This window comes from Taudactylus pleione, unplaced genomic scaffold (assembly GCF_031769625.1).
Source record: "Taudactylus pleione unplaced genomic scaffold, aTauple2 ptg000781l, whole genome shotgun sequence".
NCBI classification, from domain to species: Eukaryota; Metazoa; Chordata; class Amphibia; order Anura; family Myobatrachidae; genus Taudactylus; species Taudactylus pleione.
The window spans coordinates 3,730,256-3,752,325 of NW_028285183.1; the positions used below are offsets into that span (position 1 = coordinate 3,730,256).

The 22,070-nt window shown below is 48.1% G+C and overlaps 1 protein-coding gene across 1 annotated transcript in view; it reads left to right on the forward strand.

The window, feature by feature from the left end:
* LOC148475083 (protein mono-ADP-ribosyltransferase PARP15-like) overlaps nt 1-11,899 on the forward strand; it is a 41,803-nt gene extending 29,904 nt beyond the window's left edge. Inside the window, exon 3 of the mRNA XM_088457741.1 lies at nt 11,866-11,899. Within this exon, the coding sequence (XP_088313867.1) occupies nt 11,866-11,885 (20 nt within the window). The 3' untranslated portion in view covers nt 11,886-11,899. The remainder of the gene's footprint in view (nt 1-11,865) is intronic.
* The last annotated feature ends 10,171 nt before the right edge of the window (nt 11,900-22,070 follow it).

The window sequence follows — 22,070 nt, forward strand, 5'->3', positions numbered from 1 at the left end:
ATCTGATAGTTTTCATTAGAAAGCTTGCTTGCAGCTAGTCTGAGATCTGTTTAATTAGCAATATCCCCTTTTTGTGTGAATCTCTCTGTCGGGGTACTGGGGTGTTCCAGCAACTTTATCAACCACCTTCAATGTTATGTGAGGATCTGAAAATGAAGACAACAGTATGGCAGTCGACTGGAGAGCAGAAAAGGCACTTAACACAAGTGTGAGTTTTAAGTTGCACTGAACTGCTTCTAAGGGCTCGTTGAGAAATCAGCTAGATTTATTGAAAACATAAAAGGGGTATGGTACACATTTTTGCCAATCACATTACTTTTCAGATAAACAAATTTCATAAGTACATTCTCATAGAATTGTTTAACATTCCTTTCTTCAAGGTTTGTGATTTAGGAACATAAGAATACTTGGTACATTAAGAATAAAAACAAAATAATGTCCCAGATGGTAAATTGACAAATTCGGCTGTGTTTTCACGTCATGAACGCTGATTGTGTTGAGAGCACGAAGATTGTTTTGGGAACATCGAAGTACAGGCCTTGAGCATAGGCATTTCTCCTGATAACATGGTCCGAGGTTTTTATGACCTTGTGCAAGAATCTAAAGCAATAAAATAAGAAAAAGGTTACTTAAAGCAGAAGAAACAAATGAATTAATAAAACATATAGAAATGATTTTAATCACACAAAATCATATAGGAATACCCTCATAACTCACAGTTTTCTCTTAGAGGTTCTCCTGGGTGATTCTTGTGTATATTACACAGTCAGTTGTCTTCGCCTGCTGGGACTTGCAGTGCGGCATTGTCTCTGGATTGAGATCTGGATGCTGCTTAGGATGCACTCCTGATTACTTTTATCCTGTATAGACTCCAGTCTGGGCCCATAACCTGTTGGCGTGTGGCGATGGAAATACCATAGGTGTGCAGCGGGAAGTCTCATACATAAAAGATCATCACAGGGAGATAATCAGACAGGACCAGTCTTCTTTATATTAGTACTGGGCAGCAGGATCAGTATAAAGATGACAAACATCAGCTTTCAGTAACAGCTTCATAACACAACATTATTACTACATGGGCTCCATGGCTCACCCTCATTTCTCCTTCACTAGGACACACACATGTGAGGGGAACCAGCAAGTACAGGAATATATACAGCAGACAAACAAATACACATGTATATTACTATACCGCCACCTGCTGTCCCTCCAAGATAAGTACATCCATATGAATAAACTCACAGTCTGTTGTACATATTTCAACATTAGACATCAAAGAGAGGAGTGCATCCACTACACGATTTTAGCAGGCGATTGAACGATAACGACATCGTTATCGTTCAATCGTTTAAAAATCGTTTATAAATTGTGCAGTGTTTGGTCGTTAACGATCAACAATGCGCGCTCCCGCTGGTCGTTTGATCGTCTCGTCAGTCGACCGAACATGCAGGTCAATTTCACTTGATCTATTAAAGATCGTTTGCAAATCATTTGCAAATCATTCAGACTGAAAGATAAAATTTCAAAGGAAAAAAATCAAGGGATAATCGTTTAGAGATTGGACAGGGAGTAGATCGTCTAGTGGATGTGCCCCTTTAGGCTGCAGGAGGGGGAAGGTTAGGGTTAGGCTCCAGACAGGGGGAGTTTAGGTTCAGACATGACTGGGGGGAGGGTTAGGCACTAAAGGGGAGAGTTAGGGTTAGGCACTTACCAGGAGGGTTAGGGGGCGGGGTAGGGAGGGTTAGTATGATGGTAGAAAAAAAGGTTAGGGAGTAAATAGGACAGGGGAACAGTACTCACCATTCCCCTCTCAGGATTCCAACCATCGGGATGCCGCTGTCAGTGTACTGACAGCCGGCACCTCCTCTGTCGGTATTTCATACCGATTCCACATGTGAAACTTGTATGTTGAATAATGTTTTGGAGTTTAATATACAGAGCACAGCCGGACATGTCTACCATAGATAGCACAGCCTGACGTGTCTTATATACAGAGCACAGCCTGACGCGTTGGTCACAGAGAGCCCAGCCTGATGCGTCAGTCACACAGAGCACAGCCTGACGCGTTGGTCACACAGAGCACAGCCTGACGCGTCGGTCACACAGAGCACAGCCTGACGCGTCGGTCACACAGAGCACAGCCTGACGAGTCGGTCACAGAGCCCAGCCTGACGCATCGCTCACACAGAGCCCAGCCTGACACGACTGTCACACAGAGCCCAGCCTCACATGTCGGTCACACAGAGCCCAGCCTGACACGTTGGTCACACAGAGCACAGCCTGATGCATCGGTCACAGAGAGCCCAGCCTGATGCGTCAGTCACACGGAGCCCAGTCTGATGCGTCGGTCACACGGAGCACAGCTTGACGCGTCGGTCACACAGAGCACAGCCTGACATGACGGTCACATAGAGCCCAGCCTCACATGATGGTCACACAGAGCCCAGCCTGAAGCGTCGGTCACACAGAGACCAGCCTGACATGTCAGTCACACAGAGCACAGCCTGATGCATGGGTCACACAGAGCGTAGCCTGATGCGTCGGTCACACAGAGCACAGCCTGATGCGTCGGTCACACAGAGCACAGCCTGATGCATCGGTCACACAGAGCACATCCTGATGCATCGGTCACACAGAGCATAGACTGATGCGTCGGTCACACAGAGCACAGCCTGATGCATCGGTCACACAGAGCACAGCCTGATGCATCGGTCACACAGAGCACATCCAGACGCAGGGCTGCCATCAGAAATGATGGGGCCCGGGACTGACAAAACAGGCAGGGGCCCCCCTTTCCTCACATGCCACCCTTCCCCTGCTTCCCCCCACAAACCCCCATCCCCTGCTACATTATTCATACTCAGTAAACAACCTCACTCGCTCCTTCCTACTTTGTGTCTGTACCGGGTGTTTTTTCAGGAGTCTTCACTCCACCCGCCCACCACGGCTCCTCTGTCTTCTCATTCAGTGGTGCAATGTGATGTCATAGCATCATGCCGCGCCAGGTTCAGTGATAAAAAAAAAAAAGTCATCAAGGGAACACGGCCAGTAGGTATGTTAGGAGGCCGGAGCAGGAGGGTGGCTGGGTAAGAAGTGACTCACAACTCCAGTCACTCACTCTATTGTGCGGCAGCGGCAGGGGGCCCGGCTGGGGGGACAGTACATGGCTCTGGGTGTTGGTGGCGTGTCAGTTGTCAATGTCTTCTACCGTGGGCCAGGGGGATAGTGGCAGGCGGGTCCCCCGAGTGTCCACGCCTGGGACTAAAGCCCCAGCAGTCCCCCACTGATGGCGGCCCTGGCCAGACGCCGTCGGTCACACAGAGCACAGCCAGATGAGTCTGTCACACAGAATAGAGATTGAAGCAGCTGTAACAACTTAATCATGTTTGTTGAGTGCAGAGGATCAGTGGGCCTGAGTCAGACATGTACAGAGTAGTCTTTTTGTTTCTTTGTTACGCAGCGTATGTGCTACAAATGCAAAAGCCACAGACGGAATCTCATCTCCTACAGGCTTACATCATACTTACCTACTTTGCTGGGCAGCTTTCCGGGAGCAGCAGGAGGGGATCTGCTGCTCTCCTCTTCAGGGGGCGGGGCCAGACGATAGACGTGATTTGCTTAATTTAGCCCCGCCCCTTCCCGACGGACCCGATAATTTCAGGTAAAATCTCCCCATCCTGCCCACTTCACTAGGAAGTGGGCGGGATGCGGGAGATATGCCTACTCGCGGGGGGTTACTCGAAAAATCGGGAGCCTCCCACGATTCCCGGGAGAGTAGGCATGTATGGCTTACATGTAACAATCATGTTGCTCAGGCCCAACGTCTTTATGTCTATAATGTGGTCACACCATTTACACCCCAGCTTACTGCGTCTCCTCAGGTATAACGAGGCTGATTCATAGTCGGACGCAATGTCGAGGTTTTGCAGTTGAGCGATTTTTTCATACTGTGCGTGCGCCACGTTTCACTACCAACGGTGATTGCATTGAGGGCTTGAGCGCAAGCTGGACGACAGACAGGGAACGTTTGAAAGAGGTAACGGAGTGGTGGAGACTGGAACGCAGGCGTATCGCGACCATTTCGGTGTCTGTGCTTGCGACTGCAAATTTATACATAGTAGTTACGGCTCCAGCGTTTTACTACCAACAGGAATTCTGGACGTCTCAATACAAATCCTGGCGGCTGTGGCATTAACATATTTCTGCACAACTGCTGCAACAGCGTCCACCTTTGTATAAGGCCCAACGTACTCAAGGAAGTAACAGGTGTATAAATGCCTGACAACACCCAGGAGGGAAAGCTTCATACACGGCTCAAAGTCCATTAGCCGCAGTGTAAAGCGACTTTCTCTGTGTCCCACAAACAACTGACACAATCAGGGAAACACTGGGGACTGCTCACAGACCCATCCGGTGACACCAGAAGCTGCAGTAAACCACAGCAACAGGATGACTGGCAAACCGCTTACACTGAGGCCACACCCCCACGCCGTAATCACTGGTGTTTCAGTTCTGTATTTACTAGAGTGAAAAAGATGATTGTATATTTTGCTGACGCAATTACTTGCAAAAACTGTACAAAATACACTCTGTAGAATGCAAAGCATACTGTACGCCATGCAAGTAAAAATGGCACTAGATATGGTAACACTAGAAACCATGGTTTGTATAGTCTGGCCTGGTGGCAGAACTTGAAAACTGGAGGCAAAATTTCATCTGCACCCACCACACCACCTGGTAAGACTATACCTGCAAGCTGCATAACTTATTTAATTGAATTGTCTGAGAACACATGAAGCTACTTCAATTGGGCTACAGCCCACCGGCCAAAACTGCAAGCGGGACACCCGGAGGCTCCAACCATCCAGCGCCTCTCCTCTCACACGTCCTATTGGCATTGAGCTGTGTTGACAAACCCCAGGGCCGTAACTAGGGGTGTGCGACAGTTGCGGCCGCACAAAGCGCAGGGCTCTGTGGGCGGCACTGCTGCCACCCCATGGTGCCTGTTTCTGGCTGCAGGATGCCTGGAATGGCTCCCTGCCATAATTACAACTGCCCGGAGCGCCAGCCCCTTATCCACAACATCATGGCATTATGCGCAAAGGGGGCGGGACCAGCACAGGGCGCTCAACGGAAAACACCTCCCTGCAGTTGCCGATTATCTGTGGGTGAGCACACTCAGGGGCCTATTCATCATCGGAGGCCGTATGATCTCGCCGTGAGGGATACTTAAGTATCCAACTCACAGCTGGGGATAGATTACACGGAGCCACTCATCATTGCTCTGGTGATGGGACAGCTGCTCCAAAAAGCAGCTGTCCCCTTGGTTAGTTTCGCAGCTACAGAAGTATTACTTACCTCCTCCCCATCGGCCCGGCTGGTTTACTTATGCACACAGCTGCCGGGGAGTCAGTGAGAGGGTGGCGGAGGGATCCGTTCAGATCAGTGCTCGAAGTGGTAATTTAGAGGTGGGGGTATGGAGATTGAAGCTTCCCCCCTATGGGCCCTTGCTTCCATATCACCCCATTGTACTTCTAACCCCCCCAAGCCCCCCCCTCACACTTCTCCCTGCCTGCTCCCTCTCTCACACCCTGCCCTTACTGATTCCCTCTCTCTTTCAACCCCTACAATGGTTAGCCTGCCTCCCTCTGTCTGCCCCTCTCTCTATTCCCTGTCTCACACCCTCCCCTAATTCTCTCTTACCTGCGCTGCTGGAGTGGAACCACCGGCACCGGGATCCTCTGGTCTTCACTGCAATTTATCTGGCGCCGCTGTGAGCCAATGAGATGCTGCCATTTGGCAGCTTCTCATTGGCTGGCGGCTACGAGCCCTGCGATTGGCTGGCGGCCGCGAGTCCCGTGATTGGCTGGCGGCTGCGAGCCTCGTGATTGGCTGGCAGCCGTCCAGTGAGTGGTGCTTACAGTGCAGCCGGGACCAGGTACTTTGTCCCGGCTACATGTCAGCGCCTCCGCTGCCCCTATTGAGATGTGTCCCCTGCGGGACACATCTCTACACATTGCCGCTGCTGTTCCAGCGCTGGGATCCCATACTGGATCCCAGCGCTGGTACATTCACTTCTGCATCTAAAATCAAGTGGGGCCGGGAAGTGGCGGTATGTCATACCGCCGTATACCGCCCCACTTCGACCACTGGTTCGGATCCCTCTTCGCATCCCCGGATCTCCTTACCATAGGAAGGAGTGGGGCTACGGGAGGAAGCGCGGTCTGAAGATAGCGCTTGTTCTCAGAAGCAAACTTCGAAAACTTTTAGTTTTCCGAGTTTGCTGGATATCAGGGGGGTTCTACGGACCCCTGATGATGAATGGCCCAGTAACTAAAACATGCGGAATCTTGCGTTTCCGCATGGTTACCCGGCCATTTATCAGTTGATGAATAGGCCCCTCAATCTTCCATACATCTGACCACTGTATAGTGATTTATACTACAAGTCTGTTATATTAATGCACGTAATTGACATACCAAGTGGCAGACTGCCCATTATATATATATATATATATATATATATATATTCACACAGTATATACACACCTGCTGAAAACGGAAAATGGAGAGGACATACTGTTAAATAATTTATATATTTTATATCATCTTCCCACTTTCCTTGATTTTCTCTGTTCCCTTGTTTGACGTCACTGGGTTACAGAAGTCCTTGAATTTGACACTGTGTTTTAGGTGTGGATGTGGTACATAAGAAAAGTTGACAGAATGTCGACATGTTCTGAATGACGACATTTTAACATGTCGGCATCAGAATGTTTTTATAGTAAAATATTTTTATCATTATAAAACTGGACTCAAGTTTAATTTACAGACAGATCAGCGCCTCAGACTTCCTGTTGTATATGAGAATTTCCCCTATTGCTGAGCTCAGTCACTTCTCACGCTGAGGCCGCTGTGCTTACTATAAGGGAGCAGCGAGATCGTCAGCGCTGAACAAGGTCGTTCTCTGCCTGTTTTTCTTTTCTTGGAATAAAAGATCATTTGACGGTTGGTTGTAAAACAGGGTGGTGGAAGTATAACAGGTTCGCCCATCGCTGATGTAAACAGACGGTGACATAACAATGTAACATCAATGTTGTCTGTCAAAAAAGTTGTAAATAAAGTTAAATCACAACTTATTACATTATGTTAGCACCGCAATCCTCTGCCATCAGAGGGAAGTCCTGTGTGCCAGGGACATTTCCGCAGAGGGGTTACCAGGACCGTTTGGACCATGTTACCCTGCTTTGCTGATACGGTGTCTCATTCAGACCTGGTCGCTAGCGCCGATGCGCTCGCAACCGGGTCGATGGTCCCCACAGAGCATGCGCACAACGCAGCCGGCTCCATCGTGCACATGCACGAGACCCGGCTAGCGACGGGCACTCCGTCGCTAGGGGTCTCGTTGCAGATGGGGCGAGCTGTCGATGTTGAGTGACAGCTCGCCCCATTTGCTGGGCGGGCCGGGGGCGTGCCCGGCCAAACGGAGGCGTTCCAGTCGGAACGCTTGCCGTTTGGGGGGGCGGCCCCACTGACATCATTGATGATGTCAGTGGGGAACTTCCTGCTCAAACAGAGCAGGAAGTTCCCTGGGGCTTACGAGAGCCCAGACCCAACCTTAGGGTCTGGTCGTAAGCCCCGATGGTCGCGATGGTGATGACCATCGCGACCATCACCCTGGTCGGTCGATAGAGCCTAGCGATCGACCAGAAGGCGGCACTTAAAAAAGTAAGTGTCCGCCCAGAGCGATCACTTGCAGCAAGCTATCGACTCTGAATGAGGTCCACAGTCTTCTACCAGATGTATATGAGATCCAATAATGGTGCACTGACCATTTAATATGCTGTGTCTGTGTGACTTAAAATGCAATTGGCAATAGTTTAATAGGTAATGATAATAGTTGTGGTTTAGTAAAGCTTTAAGTAAAGATAAAGGGCATAAAGCCGATATTTACGCAGATCTAGCAATTGTTTGCCATTGCGCATGCTTTAAAGCCGCAGTGATTACATTGCGAATATGCTCGTACAGAGGAACCACTAACAAAGTGAGTGACAGGTAGTCTCGCAAAGTGAGTGACAGGTAGTCAGCATTTGGGGGAGGTGACGGGGAAGTTGTTAGAAAAATGCAGATGTGTCTGACCGTTAAAACGCTGTTTCATGGGTGTGCATAAATAAATTAGCTATTGTGATCTCCGTCGGTGTTTGAGATCTCTCAGCATGCCAGGAGAGACGCTGTGTTTGAGACAGGTCAGACTTAACTTACCTGCTGCGTGACTGGCCGCTGTGCATCGATGTTACCGATGCTTAGGCTGTTGCACGTCATTGGACGGATATGAGACGGCAGCAGTGGGCAACACTGTTGTCGACTGTACTTTGAAAGTCATTAGCATATTTCGCAACTGCGATACGTGATAGAATGCATTTGCGATTAGGTTATTTTTAATCTATTGCAAGGTGATCATTTGCCTGTCTCTCTGATTTGTTGAACTCCATGGGCCCGATTCACTACTGATCGCAACTCCAATTATGCACGCAATTGGGCGGTTGTTGCGATCTGCGCATGCATCACAGTGCGCATGGTGAATGGGTCGCTGCGATCAGGACTGCAATCGCAGAGGCGGCGCAGATCCATCACAGACTGACAGGAAGTGCGTTTGTGGGAGGTGACGGGGGGTGGTCGGCCGAACGCAGACGTGCCTGAGCGTTGGCACGCAGCTTCAGGGGCATGCATAAATGATCATCTGCAAAGCCATACGCAACTTGAGGTTTCATAGCATGCGCGGCTGTTAGCAATTTCTGAGTAAGGTCAGGGCTTGCGCAAGTGTGCGTATGGGTCCGATGGTACTCGATTGTAAAGATGGTTTCGCTATTCTGCTAAACATTACGGATCTGCGTATGGTAAAGTGGGCGTCCTTATGTAGTTGTCTTCTTTGCATTGCGATCGCAGTGGAGTGGCTTGCTTTCGCAGTTGAACTGCGTACGTACGCAGGATTGCGATCCGTAGTGAATCAGGCCCTATGTTAGTTGATTCTGCTTATTTTGATTTTGCTTGTATTGATCCTGATAATTGATCCCACTCACATGTCCAGGGGGTAAATTTACTAAGCGTCGGTTTGGGCTACAATCACAAACTGATGGGCATTTACTAAGCATCGGTGTTGACTGCCATTGGTAAAGCCACCAGCGATGCCAACCGGTTTGGAAGCCCCTGTTCCGCTGCAAATCCAACGTGATTCTGCCATCAATCTGCGGTGGATTGTGAAGCACTGCACAGATCGCTATGATCGGTACAGGCTTTGTTGTTTTAAAAGTTTTTATAAGGTGAAAAATAAAAGATAAAGAAAAGGTGCCCCCTCCCCCCAATAAACAATCGCCAGTCACGGGTGTCTGAGCCTAGGCTGGTATTGAAAAACATGGGTGGAAAACGGTGGTTTCCAATAACCAGCACTAGGCTGAACCAGCTCGGGCAGCTGACACTGTGGCAGGGAGACAAGCAATGTGTTAATACAAAGACTGACATTCATGGCCTCACATATATGTAATGTCAAATAAGTGATGGGGAAGTGACAGCAGGGTGAATGTCCTGGTAAATATAGCGGGAAGGGGACGAGACGGAGTCAGGACAGGGCAAAGCAGAATAGTAGCCCATCACCTTCTATGTGAACTCCATGGCGTTAGCTACCGGGACCAAACTTGATAAATTTGACAATAAACTCACTTCTTGGAAATAGAGGAACCTCAGAAGATATTTCCAATATCTACTGTGAAAACTCCCGTCATACATTCTTGGGATGCTCAATATTTGCGGGTATCAGGCAAAATGACTTTCATAAATATGCCCCAAAGCATCCAGTTGCCGTCTCGTGGCAGTGCACAAAGTATCTGAACAGACTTCATGTGCAGGCCCTAAGGCCTGATTCCAAGTTGAACGCAATGTGCGTGAGTGAATAACTCTAAAAACTCGTATGGCGCATGGGCTACACATAGTGTACACAAGGAGGACCAGTTGCGAGAGTGTTGCACGGTATCAGGAATGTATTAGGAATGTGCTGGTCGATAGTTGTCTACCAAGTTCCCGAAACTGCTTGCTAAGTAATTGGGCCCGGCAAATTGCCCGGGCCTGATAAGGTAGACTCAGTAGTGATCTCTGTGCCTGATTTAGACCCGCTCGCGAGCGCACAGCGCTCGCAAGCGGGTCGATGGTCCCCCATTCCGCATGCTGGAGCCGGCTCTGGCGTGCGCATGCACGAGACCCGGTCAGGTGTTGATTTTGATTGATAGCTCGCCCCGTTTTGGAGGAGGGCAGGGGGGGTGGCTGTCCAAACGGAGGCGTTCCCAAAGGAATGCCTGCCGTTTGGGTGCGGTCCTACTGACATCACTCATCACTCATGATGTCATGATGTCAGATGCCTCCGTTTGGACAGCTCTATTAGAGCAGGAAGTCCACTGGGGCTTGTGGCCACGAGACCCTACCACAAGGGTCTAGTCGCAAGCCCGAAAAGCTGTTGGTGGTCACCCACAGTTTAGCAAGCGGCCAGGAGGCCGTCTTTAAAAAAAAATGGACGCCCTGATTCAGAGTGAGCGCTCTGAAAGAGCGTCTGGCTCTGAATGAGGCCCTCTGTCTCTCCTTCTCAGTAAAACTCCGCACTGATATGATTCACTCCACACTGATATGATCCCAGTGGCGGAACTAGAGAGTGGTGGGCCCAGGTGCAAGAATATACTTTGGGCCCCTCTAGGCAGTGGCCCCAGTAATAGTCCCCTATGCAGTGCCCTCCCGTTTGCCCCATATACAGTGCCCCCAGTAGTGCTCCTTATACAGTGCCCACAGAAGTGGTCCCCCCTATGCATTGCCCCCAGTAGTAGTCCCCCCTATGCATTGCCCCCAGTAGAAGTCCCCCCTATGCATTGCCCCCAGTAGTAGGCCCCCTATACAGTGCCCCCAGTAGTGCCCCCCCTATGCATTGCCCCTGGTAGTAGTCCCCACTATGCATTGCCCCCAGTAGTAGTCCCCCCTATACAGTGCCCCCAGTAGTGGCAACCCCCTCTATACAGTGCCCCCAGAAGTGCCCCCCATACAGTGCCCCAGTAGCGGACCCCCTCTATACAGTGCCCGCAATAGCAGCCACCCCCCCTATACAGTGCTCACAGTAGCGCCCCCCCTATTGCTGTGCCATTTTCAGTGCCTGTGCCTCTTACACACACACACAAAAAAAACGTACCCGAATTCCCGCTCCAGCCATGACCGCCGCTGTCCGCTCCACCCGGCTTGCTCTTCTGCACTATTGCAGAGACGTCATGACGTCTCTCCCATCACCCACTACAGGGGGAGCCGGAGGGCGGACCTCATGAGTGAGCTCCAGCCAGCTGCCTCCGTGGACGCAGCAGCCAATGAAAGTCTGTCTGACTCTCATTGGCTGCTATAACAAACTGCTGGAGGAGGTGTGTTTGCTATTGTGTAGTGCTGACCATTCTCACTGCGGTCTGCACTACACTTAAATACTGTGGGGCCCGGGGAAAATTGGCGGCTGGTGCAGCGGTGCACCATACACACATTAAATACACACAGTTGCGCTGTTAACATGACGCACATTAGTGAATGCATAAAATTCTGCATACGAACGCTGTTTATTAGCTTCATGTGTACACATCTTCCCTAAGTTACATATAACTAACTAGGGTCTTTTCCCAAACCCCTCATACTTACACACTGCACACTCACATAAAAGGTTCCATAGTTTCAAAGTGTAATATTCAAGGTTTATTCATTTCTTACTAATGTTGTGAAATAAAGACTATTTTGATATCTAAGGTACATGATAAGCAAACCGTGTTTGGTGTTGTACTGATCTACTCTGTCTCAACAGCTTTCCGGTATCATCGGTGAGAAGATCGCAACATGCATTCTCAACTAATGGACTGTAGAGAGTTAAAACACTAAAATGTACTTTGTAATGTTAGCAGCTTAGATTTGTATGCAGCGGGAAAAATGAGACAAAAGGCTGTTGGAGGCTGATCTGTGTCCATTTGAATCAACCTGTTAAATGTCCTGTAACAGAAGCACCGTGACTGGGAACCAATGGAATTATGTCAAACTTACCTATTATGTTGCTTATCCCTGTAAGGGTATAAATGTGCGTACAGACTCCAATCTGGAGTCTTCTTGCTGATGATGGAGGTTTCTTGTTGATGCCGGTAACTGGTCCCAGTGCGCGTGCGTATGTATAACTGTACCTTGGGTCTGCATGATTTCTTTGCGCTAAATTGTCTTTAGATCACAGTGTGTAACCTACTGTTTTTATGTTGAATAATAACCTTTGTGCGTTGGAAACACATTTCTCACAGTCTGAAGGCATTTTTTTTACTGTATGACTACGTACGCAAATAGCGTCAGTTCTAGGAGGTATAGGCAGGATTTAGAAGGTATAGGCAGAATTTAGAAGGTATAGGCAGGAGCGTATAGAGGTTTAAATACAGTATCGTTACTGATATGACCCATCTCCACACTGTAATGATCCATCTCCCACACTGATGTGATCCATCTCCTACACTGATATGATCCATCTCCTACACTGATATGATCAATCTCCCACACTATGATCCACTCCACACTGATATGACCCATCTCCCACACTGATATGACCCATCTAACACACTGATTTGATCCATCTCCCACACTGATATGACCCATCTCCCACACTGATATGATCCATCTCCTACACTGCTATAACCCACTCCACACTGATATGATCCACTCTACACTGATATGATACATCTCCCACACTGATATGACCCACTCCACAGATATGATCCATCTCCTACACTGATATGACCCATCTCCCACACTGATATGACCCATCTAACACACTGATTTGATCCATCTCCCACACTGATATGACCCATCTCCAACACTGATATGATCCATCTCCCACACTGATATGACCCATCTCCCACACTGATATGACCCTTTTACCACACTGATATGATCCATCTCCCACACTGATGTGATCCGTCTCCCACACTAATATGATCCACTCCACACTGATATGATCCATCTCCCACATTGATATGACTCACTCCACACTGATATGATCCATCTCCCACACTGATATGATCAACTCCACACAGATATGATCCATCTCCCACACTGATATGACCCACTCCACACTGATATGATCTATCTCCCACACTGATATGACCCACTCCACACTGATATGATCCATCTCCCACACTGATGTGATCCATCTCCCACACTGATGTGATCCACTACACACTGATATGACCTACTCCACATTGATATGACCAACTCCACACTTATATGATACATCTCACACACTGATTTGATCCATCTCCCACACTGATGTGACCCATCTCTCCCACACTGATGTGACCCATCTCTCCCACACTGATGTGACCCATCTCCCACACTGATGTGATCCATCCCCCACACTGATATGACCCATCTCCACATGATATGACCCATCTCCCACACTGATATGACCCTTCTCCCACACTGATATGACCCATCTCCCACACTGATATGACCCATCTCCCACACTGATATGATCCACACCACACTGATATGATCCATCTCCCACACTGATATGATCCACTCCACACTGATATGATCCATCTCCCACACTGATATGACCCACTCCACACTGATATGATCCATCTCCCACACTGACGTGATCGATCTCCCACACTGACGTGATTCATCTCCCACACTGGTGTTACCCATCTCCCACACTGATGTGACCCATCTCCCACACTGATGTGACCCATCTCCCACACTGAAGTGACCCATCTCCCACACTGATGTGACCCACTCCACACTGATATGACCATTTTCCCACACTGATATGACCCATCTACCACACTGATATGATCCATCTCCCACACTGATATGACCCACTACACACTGATATGATCCATCTCCCATACTAATATGACCCACTACACACTGATATGATCCATCTCCCACACTGATATGATCCATCTCCCACACTGATATGACCCACTCCACACTGATATGATCCATCTCCCATACTGATGTGATCCATCTCCCACACTGATATGATTCATCTCCCACACTGATGTGACCCATCTCCCACACCGATGTGACCCAGCTCCCACACTGATATCACCAACTCCACACTGATATGACACTTTTCCCACACTGATATGACCCATCTACCACACTGATATGATCCATCTCCCACACTGATATGATCCACTCCACACTGATATGATCCATCTCCCATACTAATATTACCCACTCCACACTGATATGATCCATCTCCCACACTGATATGATCCATCTCCCACACTGATATGATCCATCTCCACACTTATATGATCCATTTCCCACACTGATGTGATCCATCTCCCACACTGTTGTGATCCATCTCCTACACTGATATGATCCATCTCCTACACTGATATGATCAATCTCCCACACTATGATCCACTCCACACTGATATGACCCATCTCCCACACTGATATGACCCATCTAACACACTGATTTGATCCATCTCCCACACTGATATGACCCATCTCCCACACTGATATGATCCATCTCCCACACTGATATGACCCATCTCCCACACTGATATGCCCCTTTTACCACACTGATATGATCCATCTCCCACACTGATGTGATCCGTCTCCCACACTAATATGATCCACTCCACACTGATATGATCCATCTCCCACAATGATATGACTCACTCCACACTGATATGATCCATCTCCCACACTGATATGATCCACTCCACACAGATATGATCCATCTCCCACACTGATATGACCCACTCCACACTGATATGATCCGTCTCCCACAAAGATATGACCCACTCCACACTTATATGATCCATCTCCCACACTGATGTGATCCATTTCCCAAACTGATGTGATCCACTCCACACTGATATGACCCACTCCCCACTGATATGACCAACTCCACACTTATATGATCCACTCCACACTGATATGATCTATCTCCCATTCTAATATGACCCACTGCACACTGATATGATCCATCTCCCACACTGATATGATCCATCTCCCACACTGTTATGATCCATCTCCACACTGATATGATCCATCTCCCACACTGATGTGATCCATCTCCCACACTGTTGTGATCCATCTCCTACACTGATGTGATCCATCTCCTACACTGATATGATCAATCTCCCACACTATGATCCACTCAACACTGATATGATCCATCTCCCACACTGATATGATCCATCTCCCACACTGATATGATCCACTCCACACTGATATGATCCATCTCCGTCACTGATATGATTCATCTCCCACACTGATATGACCCATCTCCCACACTGATATGACCCATCTCCCACACTGATATATTCCATCTCCCACACTGATATGACCCATCTCCCACACTGATATGACCCATCTACGCACTGATATGACCCATCTCCCACACTGATATGACCCATCTCCACACTGATATGACACTTTTCCCCCACTGATATGACCCATCTCCCACACTGATATGATCCATCTCCCACACTGATATGATCCATCTCCCACACTGATATGACCCATCTCCCACACTATGACCCACTCCACACTGAGATGATCCATCTCCGACACTGATATGATTCATCTCCCACACTGATATGACCCATCTCCCACACTGATATGATCCATCTCCCACACTGATATGACCCATCTCCCACACTGATATATTCCATCTCCCACACTGATATGACCCATCTCCACACTGATATGACCCATCTCCCTCACTGATATGACTCTTTTCCCCCACTGATATGACCCACTCCACACTGATATGATCCATCTCCCACACTGATATGACCCTTTTCCAACACTATGACCCATCTCCCACACTGATATGATCCACTCCACACTGAAATGATCCTTCTCCCACACTGATATGATCCACTCCACACTGATATGATCCATCTCCCACACTGATATGACCCACTCCACAATGATAGGACCCATCTCCCACACTGATATGATCAATCTCTCATACTGATATGACCCTCTCCACACTGATATGATCCATCTCCCACACTGATATGACCCACTCCACAATGATATCATCCATCTCCCACACTGATGTGATCCATCTCCCACACTGATGTGACTCATCTCCCACACTGATGTGACCCATCTCCAACACTGATGTGACCCATCTCCCACACTGATGTGACCTCTCCCCCACACTGAAGTGACCCATCTCCCACACTGATGTGACCCACTCCACACTGATGTGACCCTTTTCCCACACTGATATGACCCATCTACCACACTGATATGATCCATCTCCCACACTGATATGATCCACTCCACACTGATATGATCCACTCCACACTGATATGATCCATCTCCCATACTAATATGACCCACTCCAAACTGATATCATCCTTCTCCCACACTGATATGATCCATCTCCCACTCTGATATGATCCATCTCCCACACTGATGTGATCCATCTCCCACACTGTTGTGATCCATCTCCTACACTGATATGATCCATCTCCTACACTGATATGATCAATCTCCCACACTATGGTCCACTCAACACAGATATGATCCATCTCCCACACTGATATGATCCATCTCCCACACTGATATGATCCTCTCCACACTGATATGATCCATCTCCCACACTGATATTACCCACTCCACACTGATATGATCCATCTCCGACACTGATATGATTAATCTCCCACACTGATATGACCCATCTCCCACACTGATATATTAAATCTCCCACACTGATATGACCCTTCTCCCACACTGATATGACCCATCTCCCACACTGATATGACCCATCTCCACACTATATGACCCATCTCCCACACTGATATGACCCATCTCCACACTGATATGACACTTTTCCCCCACTGATATGACCCATCTCCCACACTGATATGATCCATCTCCCACACTGATATGATCCATCTCCCACACTGATATGACCAATCTCCCACACTATGACCCACTCCACACTGAGATGATCCATCTCCCACACTGATATGACCCATCTCCCACACTGATATGATACATCTCCCACACTGATATGACCCATCATCCACACTGATATGACCCATCTCCCACACTGATATATTCCATCTTCCACACTGATATGACCCATCTCCCACACTGATATGACCCATCTCCAAACTGATATGACCCATCCTCCACACTGATATGACTCACTCCACACTGATATGACTCTTTTCAACCACTGATATGACCCACTCCACACTGATATGATCCATCTCCCACACTGATATGATCCATCTCTCACACTGATAGGACCCATCTCTCATACTGATATGACCCACTCCACACTGATATGATCCATCTCCCACACTGATATGATCCATCTCTCACACTGATATGCTCCATCTCCCACACTGATATAACCCATCTCCCACACTGATATGATCCATCTCCCACACTGATATGACCCACTCCACACTGATATGATCCATTTCCCACACTGATGTGACCCATCTCCCACACTGAAGTGACCCATTTCCCACACTGATGTGACCCATCTCCCACACTGATGTGACCCATCTCCCATACTGAAGTGACCCATCTCCCACACTGATGTGACCCATCTCCCACACTGATGTGATCCATCTCCCACACTGATATGATCCATCTCCCACACTGATATGACCCACTCCACACTGATATGATCCATTTCCCACACTGATGTGACCCAACTCCCACACTGAAGTGATCCATCTCCCACACTGATGTGAAACATCTCCCACACTGATGTGACCCATCTCTACAATGATGTGACCCATCTTCCACGCTGATGTGACCCATCTCCCACACTGATATGACCCACTCCATACTGATATGACCCTTTTCCCACACTGATATGACCCATCTACCACACTGATATGATCCATCTCCCACACTGATATGATCCACTCCACACTGATATGATCCATCTCCCATACTAATATAACCCACTCCACACTGATATGATCCATCTCCCACACTGATATGATCCATCTCCCACACTGATGTGATCCATCTCCCACACTGTTGTGATCCATCTCCTACACTGATATGATCCATCTCCTACACTGATATGATCATTCTCCCACACTATGATCCACTCCACACTGATATGACCCATCTCCCACACTGGTATGACCCATCTCCCACACTGATTTGATCCATCTCCCACACTGATGTTACCCATCTCCCACACTGATGTGACCCATCTCCCACACTGATGTGACCCATCTCCCACACTGAAGTGACCCATCTCCCACACTGATGTGACCCTCTCCACACTGATGTGACCCTCTCCACACTGATATGACCTTTTTCCCACACTGATATGATCCATCTCCCGCACTGATATGATCCACTCCACACTGATATGATCCACTCCACACTGACATGATCCATCTCCAATACTAATATGACCCACTCCACACTGATATGATCCATCTCCCACACTGATATGATCCACTCCACACTGATATGATCCATCTCCCATACTAATATGACCCACTCCACACTGATATGATCCATCTCCCACACTGATATGATCCATCTCCCACACTGATGTGACCCATGTCCCACACTGATATGACCCTTTCACCACACTGATATGATCCATCTCCCACACTGATATATTCCATCTCCCACACTGATATGACCCATCTCCCACACTGATATGACCCATCTACACACTGATATGACCTATCTCCCACACTGATATGACCCATCTCCACACTGATGTGACCCATCTCCCACACTGAAGTGATCCATGTCCCACACTGATATGACCCATCTCCACATGATATGACCCATCTCCCACACTGATATGACCCTTTTCCAACACTGATATGACCCATCTCCCACACTGATATGATCCACTCCACACTGATATGATCCATCTCCCACACTGACATGATCCACTCCACACTGATATGATCCTTCTCCCACACTGATATGACCCACTCCACACTGATATGATCCATCTCCCACACTGATGTGATCCATCTCCCACACTGATGTGGTTCATCTCCCACACTGATGTTACCCATCTCCCACACTGATGTGACCCATCTCCCACACTGATGTGACCCATCTCCCACACTGAAGTGACCCATCTCCCACACTGATGTGACCCACTCCACACTGATATGACCATTTTCCCACACTGATATGACCCATCTCCCACACTGATATGATCCATCTCCCACACTGATATGATCCACTCCACACTGATATGATCCACTCCACACTGATATGATCCATCTCCCATACTAATATGACCCACTCCACACTGATATGATCCATCTCCCACACTGATATGATCCATCTCCCACACTGTTATGATCCATCTCCACACTGATATGATCCATCTCCCACACTGTTGTGATCCATCTCCTACACTGATGTGATCCATCTCCTACACTGATATGATCAATCTCCCACACTATGGTCCACTCAACACTGATATGATCCATCTCCCACACTGATATGATCCATCTCCCACACTGATATTACCCACTCCACACTGATATCATCCATCTCCGACACTGATATGATTCATCTCCCACACTGATATGACCCATCTCCCACACTGTTGTGATCCATCTCCTACACTGATATGATCCATCTCCTACACTGATATGATCAATCTCCCACACTATGATCCACTCCACACTGATATGACCCATCTCCCACACTGATATGACCCATCTCCCACACTGATATGATCCATCTCCCACACTGATGTGACCCACCTCCCACACTGATGTGACCCTTTTCCCACACTGATGTGACCCATCTCCCACACTGATGTGACCCTTTTTGCCACACTGATATGATCCTTCTCCCACACTGATATGATCCATCTCCCACACTGATATGATCCATCTCCCACACTGATATGACCCACTCCACACTGATATGATCCATTTCCCACACTGATGTGACCCATCTCCCACACTGAAGTGACCCATCTCCCACACTGATGTGACCCATCTCCCACACTGATGTGACCCATCTCCACAATGATGTGACCCATCTTCCATACTGATATGACCCATCTCCCACACTGATATGACCCACTCCATACTGATATGACCCTTTTCCCACACTGATATGACCCATCTACCACACTGATATGATCCATCTCCCACACTGATATGATCCACTCCACACTGATATGATCCATCTCCCATACTAATATGACCCACTCCACACTGATATGATCCATCTCCCACACTGATATGATCCATCTCCCACACTGATGTGATCCATCTCCCACACTGTTGTCATCCATCTCCTACACTGATATGATCCATCTCCTACACTGATATGATCATTCTCCCACACTATGATCCACTCCACACTGATATGATCCATCTCCCACACTGATATGACCCTCTCCACATTGATATGATCCATTTCCCACACTGATGTGATCCATCTCCCACACTGATGTGACCCATCTCCCACACTGATGTGACCCATCTCCCACACTGATGTGACCCATCTCCCACACTGATGTGACCCATCTCCACAATGATATGACCCATCTTCCACACTGATATGACCCATCTCCCACACTGATATGACCCACTCCACACTGATATGACCCTTTTCCCACACTGATATGACCCATCTCCCACACTGATATGATCCATCTCCCATAATGATATGACCCACTCCACACTGATATGATCCATCTCCCACACTGATATGATCCATCTCCCACACTGATATGATCCATCTCCACACTGATATGATCCATCTCCCACACTGATGTGTTCCATCTCCCACACTGTTGTGATCCATCTCCTACACTGATATGATCCATCTCCTACACTGATATGATCAATCTCCCACACTATGATCCACTCCACACTGATATGACCCATCTCCCACACTGATATGACCCATCTAACACACTGATTTGATCCATCTCCCACACTGATATGACCCATCTCCCACACTGATATGATCCATCTCCCACACTGATATGACCCATCTCCCACACTGATATGACCCTTTTACCACACTGATATGATCCATCTCCCACACTGATGTGATCCGTCTCCCACACTAATATGATCCACTCCACAATGATATGATCCATCTCCCACATTGATATGACTCACTCCACACAGATATTATCCATCTCCCACACTGATAAGACCCACTCCACACTGATATGATCCGTCTCCCACAATGATATGACCCACTCCACACTTATATGATCCATCTCCCACACTGATGTGATCCATTTCCCAAACTGATGTGATCCACTCCACACTGATATGACCCACTCCACACTGATATGACCAACTCCACACTTATATGATACATCTCCCACACTGATGTGATCCATCTCCCACACTGATGTGACCCATCTCTCCCACACTGATGTGACCCATCTCCCACACTGATGTGATCCATGTCCCACACTGATATGACCCATCTCCACATGATATGACCCATCTCCCACACTGATATGACCCTTTTCCAACACTGATATGACCCATCTCCCACACTGATATGATCCACTCCACACTGATATGATCCATCTCCCACACTGATATGATCCACTCCACACTGATATGATCCATCTCCCACACTGATATGACCCACTCCACACTGATATGATCCATCTCCCACACTGATGTGATCCATCTCCCACACTGATGTGTTTCATCTCCCACACTGATGTTACCCATCTCCCACACTGATGTGACCCATCTCCCACACTGATGTGACCCATCTCCCACACTGAAGTGACCCATCTCCCACACTGATGTGACCCACTCCACACTGATATGACCCTTTTCCCACACTGATATGACCCATCTCCCACACTGATATGATCCATCTCCCACACTGATATGATCCACTCCACACTGATATGATCCACTCCACACTGATATGATCCATCTCCCATACTAATATGACCCACTCCACAATGATATGATCCATCTCCCACACTGATATGATCCATCTCCCACACTGATATGATCCACTCCACACTGATAT